The 10,675-nt window shown below is 44.6% G+C and overlaps 1 protein-coding gene across 3 annotated transcripts; it reads left to right on the top strand.

Annotated features, from left to right (window-relative positions):
• Positions 1-3,805: 3,805 nt before the first annotated feature.
• On the top strand, positions 3,806-8,250 carry LOC123165196 (probable protein phosphatase 2C 60). 3 transcript variants are annotated; one of them, XM_044582827.1, is made up of 6 exons: positions 3,827-4,020; positions 4,109-4,191; positions 5,220-5,646; positions 5,782-6,149; positions 6,834-7,070; positions 7,574-8,250. In XM_044582827.1, exons 3-6 carry the CDS (start codon positions 5,328-5,330, stop codon positions 7,826-7,828), a joined length of 1,179 nt encoding a protein of 392 aa, XP_044438762.1. In that variant the 5' UTR covers positions 3,827-4,020; positions 4,109-4,191; positions 5,220-5,327; the 3' UTR covers positions 7,829-8,250. The 3 variants fall into 3 exon arrangements, with proteins under 3 accessions (XP_044438761.1, XP_044438762.1, XP_044438760.1); XM_044582826.1 differs by lacking the exon at positions 4,109-4,191 and having other exon boundaries at positions 3,806-4,020; XM_044582825.1 differs by lacking the exons at positions 3,827-4,020; positions 4,109-4,191 and adding an exon at positions 4,298-4,313.
• The last annotated feature ends 2,425 nt before the right edge of the window (positions 8,251-10,675 follow it).

Raw genomic sequence — 10,675 nt, 5'->3', positions numbered from 1 at the left:
GATGATTTTCCAAGAGCTGTGACGCTAAAATGGTGGTCTTGTGCATTTTACTCCCTTGAAGATGATCAACCATCTATTGATATTCCCCTTTATCACCCACCATATGGGTTTCATGTCAACCCATTTATAGCACTATTGAATGAATGCGAGTTTCCAATCCTCCAGATGCTCCATAATGCACATAGGTATACAAACAGAATTAACATCAGCATGATTTTCACTAGTAGACGAATATCTAGCTTCTTTTGAAGAGCAAAGAAACTAGAGGTAGTTCTCCAGCTAACTTGAGGAACTGGACAATCAAAGAGCAGGTTGTCACGTGCTGTTTCTGTAGAGCAATATAGAAAGCAAAATAGGACTCGGGCGAAAAAAGAAGAAGAAGAAGAAGAAGAAGAAGAAGAAAGAAGGAGGCAGGGTGAGGAGGAGGGCCCCGGCGCATCACAGCCCACACGTGAAAGAGGCGACGGAAGGGAAGGATGAGGACCGGCGTGATGATTCACGCACGCTGACGCAGATAGGTGCAGGCAGCAGTCTCCATCCGTCTCGCTAATAATGGCAAAGCTAGCTAGATGAGCAAGCAGCAGGTGTTCATCTTCATCATGCTCCCAGTCTCTTCCCTGATCGGATCGAGCAAGATGTTTTGGCAAATCTGATGTATGATCATGCCATGGAGCGATCACCCTGGAGATGAGATCAGATGCAGCAGGTAGGCCGGCGAGGAGGAAGCAGGGAGGCACGGCCAGATGTGTCGTCGGCGTGAGACCGACGGCTGAGCTCAGAGACGTTATTTAAGGCGTGCGTGCTTGGCTGGAAGCGCCGACTGATGGAGATGTGCTGCGTAAATCAACTGCATCTCTCTGGACTCTGCTGATCCTGAACTTGCAGCCCATACACTTGTCCTCCGTGAGTGCAACATAGACATGCTTGCTACGTACGCACGCACTAGCTAATTATTCAGCACCGGCAGATTAATTAGAGGCTACTGGTGGATGGATAGCCTTGAGAAAGTAACAAGAGGATGCCATGGGATTCGCACGCTCCTGCAAGTAGGATTGTTTAATCCTTCACGCGCTTGATCTGTAAAATAGAGAGCAACAAGTGGCCGTGGAGGCTGGCGCTGAGTCAACAACGAGTCATCTTTGGATGGCTCGGCCGCACGCCCTAAAAGAAAGAAAAGAAATACTCGCTCATTCGATATTATAAAACGCTCTAACTTTGTCTAAATGAATCAAATGTATATAGACGTATTTTAGTTTACTTGCTCACTCATTTCAGTCAGTACGTACCCTGCATTAAAACATTCAAAACATTTTATAATAACGCCGCAAGCAAAAGTTGAGAGCTGAGACGAAGATGTCCAGGTTTCAGACCTGTTCAGAAGAATTGAGGTTAGAGTTTTAGTCTGATGGAATCGAGGTTGACGATGCTGAGTTAGGCCGTGTACAATAGTTCTATCTTATAAATGCCACGTTGGGTAAATGTCTGAGATAGAGAAACAAAAAATATAGAAAAGCTTGCCTTCTCCTAATTAAGACATGACCTCTTACCACATGTTTATGTATATCTAGTTATCTCGGAGGTGCCCATAGAGTTAGGGTGCTTGTGTGCGTTCATTGGGTAAATATGTGTGAGCATATATACGACTGTCTTCAAAGATGTTTTTTTTTGCATGTTCAAAAACAGTGACCAAGGATGAGACTAAAAGAGCATCCACTATACATTTTTTTTACATTATGCAGTGTGCTTAAAACATAAATGTTTTAATACGTTCACTTATATACTCCCTCTGTCCCATAAGAACGGTTTTCAAGCTATAGCTCGAAAAACGTTTTTGTATTATGGGACGAAGGGTGCAATTTGTGTAGAATACAGCTCTCTGTCTACGTGTCTTTTCCTTCCCTGGCCGATCGGGCCGGTGAAGCTAGCCAATGAACACTGAGAGACAGATATACAGGTAGGTAGGCAGGTGTAGGTGGCGGCATAGACTCACCGTCCGTGTGAACACGAGCGAAACAATGCACATCACATTCACAGGGAAGAGAGACCAAATATCAAGCATAATTAATTAAGTGCACATAAAAGAGAAGGAGCAGAGAGGACACTATATAACTATTAAAAAAATCCGGATCTGGTATAAGAGTTCATTGGAAGTACAAACATCTCAAATAAAACAAGGAAAACGCTATTCTTCAGCCGACGGATGCACGCGGAGCGTCCGCTGCCTGCGTAGCCGTCGGATCAATCTTGATCGAGTGCTCACACTGGCCACAAGTCATGTGCAGCCATTTTTTTTGCAACAACCGTATTGTTTGAGAAGGCTCCTGCAACAGAGATCTTGTTTCAGAAATAAAAAAATGATTTTGTGGTGAAGTTTTTTTTTCAACAACAGGGTCTAGTTTTAGAAAGTTTCTGCAACAGAAGTCTTGTTTCAGAAAAAATGGTTCGACGGCGAAGATTTTTTCCTTATGCAACATGGGTCTTACTTTAGAAACATAGCCCCAGTTGCAGAAAGCGTTGGAGGAGCGCACGATGTTACAGAGTACGAGGCCAAGCATTGCAACACGACACATGTTTCAGAAACATAGCTTCAGTTGCAGAAATCGTCAAAGGGGTGCCTGGCGTGGGAGCTCGTCGCCATCATGCTGGAGTAGAGGCCGCGCCTGTTCTCCAAGTAGGGCCCCTCGGTGAGCGATCCAAGCATCTGACACGGGATATGGTGGGCCATGGTGTTGCAGAGAGTTCAACTTAGCTCCTGCACGCCGGCGGCGGGCTGATTTTGGTGGCGGGTTGACGGCGGCGGCGCGCTGGGCGCAGCTCTGTCGGGGCCGGGGGCAAGTTTGTTGTCTTGTTTCTGCAACATTGCACATGTTGCGGAAATAATGACGGAGGCATGCGGGGCGCGCACACTAGATTGAACGTCTAACAGCTCGGGGATCCAACGTCTGTCCAGGCGAAGAATAATTTTAATATATCTGCCGGCGGACGCGTAGCAGCGCCCATATAACAAACGTTATATCGACGTCCTTGGACCATCGAACGATCACTGTCGCCGCCAAAATGAGTTGTTGACGCGCCATTGTCACCCTCCCATACTATAGCCCATCTGACCTTGTTGGTGATGGCCGACTAGTTTTCGTGCACGTGCCCATAAGGACCAACGCCCCAGAGTCACAGTCTTCGTTTTTGAACCCTTGAATCGATGTGAATGACCCGACACCAAATCTCGTCGTCGAGTATACACGAAGAAAACCCTAACCACGCTGCTCTTATCGAGAAGTTGGCAGAAATCTACGTTGTAGCTCCTTTGAATGCGTCCCATGAACGAACTCGGGGAGAATCAGAGTTCAAAAAACTGACTCGAAGATCATCTACCCGAGAGCCGCCCATGTAAGGACTAAAATCCTGACCCATATACCAGCCAAAGCCGAGTCACTAGGATTCCTCTCCTCGTCACCGGCCATCGAAGCAACGGTCAGAGGGGAGGCGAATCCTAAGGCTCATCGACAGATATCGATGGAAGGAAGGGAAGATTTGCGTTAGTCATGGCACGAGAGGGAGAAATAAATTGGACAGAAGAAAATAGCTTTTAGTCTTCAAGCTAGAACTTGGAATAAAAATGAAAACCTTATCATTGGGTCCATTTTGCTGATGAGTGTTGACCTCGTGCTTTTTTACTTTTTGCTGGACAGATATTTCTCCTAATTGGTGTTGACGTGTCACGGGGACCGATCTGCGAATACGATCTTGCTCGAGGGCCTCCGCGCGCTTTTCCGCCTTATCTATCGCGTCCGTGTCTGAGCCCCACACGTCATCAAACGGCCGTTGCAGCGCGCCCGCACTCCCCACCCCACCCCCTTTCCCCGCCTCATCCCCTTCTCGTGCCGCCGCCGCCGCCGCCGGTCGCCACCATCCTCCGCCGACCTACCGTCGTCCCCGGCGCCGGTGGAGACGACGGGGAGTAGTCCCCTCGTCCGGCTTGCGCTGTCGCGAGCCACGACCCGATCCGCTTGCGCCGTACTGGTGTGTGTACCCTCCAAGTTCTTTTCTTTCCCCTCCCCTTTCTCTATCTCTCTAACACCACTGTATTCCTCTCCCTTCCGTCGTCTAGAGAGGTCGATCGAGTCGCCCTCCCCGCAATTCGCCGGATTCCCATCCCAAGGCCGCCGATTTGGGCGCGCCGACGGAGGCGAGGTGCGCCTGGGATTTTTGTTTCAGAGGGTGGGTGGGGTGGGGGACCGGGAGCAGAGCATTTCTGCCCTGATCCCAATCAACCAGCGCGCCCGTTTGTCCCCAAGTTTCGTGGCGATTGGGAGGTCTGATACTATCCGCGCTCGGGTCTCGTCTGGATTTGCCGCTTAGGAGAAGCGCCGAGTCGAGGATTTTGGGCGAAATTGCCGTCTGAATCATGGTTCACAATTGTATCCAGTAGCTGCCCATTCTGTGGTCACTATAGTGTCAGTCTGTGATGCCAAGGATGAGGAGTGAGAGAGTTTTGCAGTTTGTGGGAGTAGATGAGGTTTTGGGCAATTGAGTTGTTGGGGAATAGGCTTGGTTCCCAACTGATTGTGAAAGTATTTAAAAACTGTTTTGCCCCGGCGCATGTTTTCAAGCAAAATCTTAGGTTTGATGAGTTGCTATAAGTCAGTTCTTGTAGATGTTCCGAGTGTATGTTAGGAAATGTTTTGCTGCGGCCTATGTTTCAAGTAAAATCTTAGGTATGATGGGAAATATTCGCCCTCGATTGCGTCAAACAGAGACACGATTGTGTCTTTTGCTGCATTATTTAGGCATTATATAATGCTATACGTATGTCTCTTTTGCAATTAAAAATGGTGATGGTGTAGGTTACCCAGTACCAGGTTGCTCCTACTAGAACAGTAGAACCTAAAAGCACCAAGCAAGGCAATTTGATTTGTTTTTCCTACATCTGCTTGTACTATAAAGTTACGACAAAGGAGATTCCTCAGACCCTTTTGAGTTGTAGAGAAAGCAACTATGCTGAATTTGAATTCTGTGTTACATGGTAGACAAAGTGTGTACTTACTGAACAAATACATGCAGCTCTCCTGCATGGATTGAAAAAATGGAAGGAAGGAAAGATAAAATATGACATTTTTTTAATTGTGTTCCCAGTCCGAGTGCAAGTGATAAGCGTTGAGTACTATTAATGAGCCATACTTGTGTTTCACATACTTATACATGTTTCTTTTTCTTTCCAGGATAAAGGCAAGAGTTCTGTTGGTGCATTGAGAAGCGACACTGTGATTTTCTTAGATAACAGATGAGGCGAGCTCGGAGGCGTACGTGGGTGGGATGACTGATGAGGGATGATAGTGACATTGATGAACTTTCTACGGGCGTGTTGGAGACCTTCATCCAACCGGCATGCCCGGACAGGCTCAGATGCTGCCGGTAGGCAGGATGGACTTCTATGGTACAAGGACGCCGGGGAGCATGTAAATGGCGACTTCTCCATGGCTGTTGTCCAGGCCAATAACCTACTTGAGGACCAGTGTCAGATTGAGTCGGGTCCGTTGAGCTTTCTCGACTCTGGCCCATATGGCACTTTCGTCGGGGTTTATGATGGGCACGGTGGACCAGAGACAGCTTGCTACATCAACGATAACCTCTTCAACCATCTTAAACGTAATTGCTAACCTGGCATCACTATGCATTAGTACTATGCTCATTCTTTGGTGCTCTGCCCACACTGCCCTGTTTCACTTGCCTGATAATGAGCACTGCAGTGATTATTTACTTCTTCCCTGGTTTGTATTTCAGGGTTCACTTCGGAACAAAATTCAATGTCAGCTGATGTACTGAAGAAAGCATATGAAGCTACAGAAGATGGGTTCTTCTCTATCGTCTCCAAGCAATGGCCTGTCAAGCCTCAAATAGCGGCTGTTGGCTCATGCTGTCTGGTTGGTGTTATCTGTGGTGGCATGCTTTATGTTGCCAATGTTGGGGATTCTCGTGCTGTTTTAGGAAAACATGTTAAAGCCACTGGAGAAGTATTGGCAGTCCAACTGTCCGCAGAGCATAATGTCAGCATTGAGCCAGTGAGAAAAGAATTGCAGTCAATGCACCCTGAAGATAGGCATGTTGTTGTTCTCAAGCACAATGTTTGGCGTGTAAAAGGCCTAATTCAGGTGCGTCATCTGCCACTGGGGAGACATTTGTAGATTTGTGGAAGTTCGATGTTATGGTTATTCCATATGCTTATGCGCATTTAGTTGGCAAAATATACCTTCAGTTTCACCACCTGGAAGTTTAATATTGTCCCTTCCTCAGTTCCTTATCTTCTGAATGGTATTTAGTGAATAACCTCATTCATGTTTTTGTCCAAGATACAGACAAAACTAAGTGGTAATAGGTAGTAGGGCTGTAAGGGGGTAGAAATGCAATAAACATATTCTTATGTTTGTGGATGAGAATTACCTCTTGATGTGATCGACCATTATGACAGTTCTGCTATATTTATTAGGTAGCACTGAAGTGAAGAGCTTGATAATTATTAGGGATTTCTTGAATAGTCATGGAGTACTACTTAGTAGTTATTGACTTATTTCTCATGGGATGGATAGTTACTACTCAAGAAATATTGTTATGGCTCAGTTCGATTAATTCCATCACTCTGTTTAACTATTCATTAGTAAAACAATGTTATTTAGCCCCGCTGATTCATCACTTCATGATAGCACATGCAGAAATGTGTTGCTGAGTTTGTCTTGTATGACTATGAGTAACAAATATGATGGTACTTGCCACTTCTTTTTTTTACCGTGGGACCAAATGAAGATTGTTAATTTTTCTTTGTTTGTTGTATGTTGCAGGTCTGCAGATCGATTGGTGATGCCTATCTGAAAAAACAAGAGTTCAACCGGGAACCTCTGTATGCAAAATTCCGTCTTCGTGAACCTTTTAACAGGCCCATACTAAGTTCAGAACCATCCATTTGCGTGCAACCAATACAGCCACATGATGAGTTTATCATATTTGCATCTGATGGACTTTGGGAGCACTTAACCAACCAGGAGGCTGTTGACATTGTTCAAAGTAGCCCTCGTAGTGTAAGTTTCTCACTCCCATGTAAATAAATTGACCTGACAAATATACTTCCATAATGTTTGGCGTATTCTACTACAACTGTCCATGACATTATGATGTGATATTTCACATTAGATTTCTAGTTATATACAAAGTCAAAATTAAGATTTATCACCCAGCATTTCATTTATGAAATAATAATGAGGCGCCTCTGAATGGATAATTGATATCTGAAAATAACAATTTGCATATAGAATTGATATTGCAAAATAATTTGGATGTTGCAAAATAAGATGTGGCATATAAAATCCAGCAATCATACCATCAGAAAATTCTTGACGTGGCATGGTTTACAGGTTCTATAGAAAATAGAACCCTTGATGAGTTTTGGTTGTGATGCAGTGGGTTAAAATTCATCACCGCTGTGGCGGAAGCTTTGCGTCAAAATTACTTTTACCTTGTTTTTGCTAAGCCCTCTGTGCTAATTGGAGACTCTTAATGGCTCATGCTCTGTTTGATTTTGCAGGGGAGCGCTAGGAGGCTCATAAAATCAGCCCTGCTAGAAGCAGCCAAGAAAAGAGAGATGAGGTATTCCGATCTCAAAAAGATCGACCGAGGTGTCCGTCGCCACTTCCATGACGACATAACCGTCATCATACTCTACCTCGACTCGAGCCTCGTAAGCAGGGCGAGCACCCACAGGGGCCCTGCTGTTTCGCTGAGAGGTGCCGGCGTGAGCCTGCGCAGCAGCACACTCGCACCTTATGGGTCGCAGATGTAACAGGTGCCAGTGGTATCGTCCAAGATCATCATCATCCCCTTGATTAATGGTGAAGAAAGAATGGAGAGGCACAGACAGAGGGCCTCTTCTTCTCCAGGGCTTCTATTAATCCCCATCATGAAGACTTTGATCATAGTAATGTATGTACTTCGTTTCGAGATTGACCGAGGAAGAATAGGTAGGTGTCGTTTGTCGTGCCGCTGCTGAAAAGGCAGATGTCTCTTGTTGTTGTTCGTCCCCTGCAGGAATTTTAATTTTAACAACAGTAGTGCATATATGATATATATGGTATAATAATGGCCCCAGGAGGAGTAACTTATTGACCGATGTCGTGGACTCCATACATATGTATGTATGTATGCATGTATGTGTGCTATTCTGACTCTGTTATTTATTTATTTATTGACCAATGTTGGTATCCACTGGCATATGCTATTATGTGATTGTGTTTCCATGAATATGCAAGCCAGCCAGAATAGCTCTTTCTTAGCATAAAACAGTCCACATGCACCTTTTTTTTGATATCATCAGTCCACATGCACCTAGTGTCCTAGGTTGTCTGAGAAGTGCGGAATGAGTAACTCGAAAAATGCCAAAGAAGGCCGAGCTCCAATGATCAGTTTTCAAAATTTATTTTTTTCGTAGCGCGAAAAATTCTAAATTTGTTTGTGTACACACGTGCACATGTATACTATGTATGTGCAAAAATTCACAACATTATACCTTTAAATGTGGCGTACAGAAAAAAAGACAAATACACATTTTAAAACGGGCTTTTTATTTTTGTTATTAGGCCAAAATTTTTTTTGTACAGCCGACAAATCACCACATTTTTCGACGAAATTTAACATGATCTTGCCGAATACATATATGTTTCCATCGATTTTTTTAGAATTTTTTTGAAACTTTAAAATATGCTTTCTGATTTTTTCAAAATACCGAGATCACTGGAGCTCGGCCTCCAGAAATCCGCAGTCTGAGAAGTACTCCTATTTCTCAATTAACCGTTGGAATTTCTGGCTCAAACAAGAACCTCTCGCTATTGTTTACACCAGCTCTATTCTCAAACCACACACAACAACATATTATGCATTGTTGCAAAAATCATGCATGCAGAATGGGATCGGGCCTGCCCTACGTAATTGGCTGGCCTTAAGGACGTGGAGTATTTGCACCCGAGCTCGAATGCTCCCGGTGAACAGTAAAATCAAGGAAAATACTAAAAAATTAACAAAACTGAATTTTTTTGTGGTAAACTTTGACAAACGTTCTATGTGCTTACAAAAAGCTAACATACTTTCTCTACTTGGATCATACACACTTATGATTGGAACTCTAGCAAGCATCCGCAACTACTTAAGATCATGAAGGTAAAACCCAACCATAGCATTAAAGGATCAAGTCCTCTTTATCCCATACGCAAGAACCCCCTTACTCGGGTTTGTGTTTCAGTCACTCACACAACCCACTATAAGCGAATCATGAACGTATTGCAACACCCTACAGCGGGAATCCCTCACGCTTGCGCGACATGGAGAGCACCATAAGACAGCACCAATAATAAAACATGCAACTCAAACCAATCTTGATCATCAAATAGCCCATAGGACAAAACAGATCTACTCAAACATCATAGGATAGCCATACATCATTGGGAAATAATATGTAGCGTTGAGCACCATGTTTAAGTAGAGATTACAGCGGGTAAGAGAGAGGTTACCCCGCTGCATAGAGGGGGGAAGAGTTGGTGATGATGGCGGTGAAGTTGTTGGTGAAGATTACGGTGATGATGATGGCCACGGCAGCGTTCCGGCGCCACCGGAAGAGAAGGGGAGAGGGGGGCCCTTCGTCTTCTTCTTCCTTGACCTCCTCCCTAGATGGGAGAAGGGTTTCCCCTCTGGTCCTTGGCCTCTATGGCCTGGGAGGGGCGAGAGCCCCTCCGAGGTTGGATCTGTCTCTCTCTGCTTCCGCGTTCTTGTCTGCTGCCCTTTCACCGTTTCGTATATATCTGGAGATCCGTAGCTCCGATTGGATTGAAACCTTCGCCCAGATCTTTTTACAAAAATTAGCTTTCTTGCGGCCAAAGTAGAGCATCAACCGCCTTACGAGGGGCCCACGAGGGTGGGGGGCGCGCCCACCTGGAGTGGGCGTGGGCCCCACCCTCGTGGCCACCTCGGGCACCGTCTCGCGTTGATTTTACTTCCCAAAAATCATAAGTATTCCAAAATAATTCTCCGTCCATTTTTATCCTGTTTGGACTCCGTTTGATATGGGGTTTCTGCGAAACATAAAACATGCAACAAACAGGAACTGGCACTGGGCACTGGATCAATATGTTAGTCCCAAAAATAGTATAAAAAGTTGCCAAAAGTATATGAAAGTTGAATAATATTGGCATGGAACCTAGCATAATCCCCGAGGTGGTAAATGATAAAAAAATTATAGATACGACGGAGACGTATCAGCATCCCCAAGCTTAATTCCTGCTCGTCCTCGAGTAGGTAAATGATAAAAAAGATAATTTTTGATGTAGAATGCTACCTAGCATAATCTTGATCATGTATCTAATCATGGCATGAATATTAAGATACGAGTGATTCAAAGCAATAGTCTATCATTTGACATAAAAACAATAATACTTCAAGCCTACTAATAAAGCAATCATGTCTTTTCAAAATAACAAGGCCAAAGAAAGTTATCCCTACAAAATCATATAGTCTGGCTATGCTCCATCTTCACCACACAAAATATTCAAATCATGCACAACCCCGATGACAAGCGAAGCAATTGTTTCATACTTTTGACGTTCTCAAACCTTTTCAATTTTCACGCAATACATGAGCGTGA

This window comes from Triticum aestivum, chromosome 7D (assembly GCF_018294505.1).
Source record: "Triticum aestivum cultivar Chinese Spring chromosome 7D, IWGSC CS RefSeq v2.1, whole genome shotgun sequence".
Classification (NCBI taxonomy): domain Eukaryota; kingdom Viridiplantae; phylum Streptophyta; class Magnoliopsida; order Poales; family Poaceae; genus Triticum; species Triticum aestivum.
This window is presented reverse-complemented; position numbering and strand designations above follow the sequence as displayed.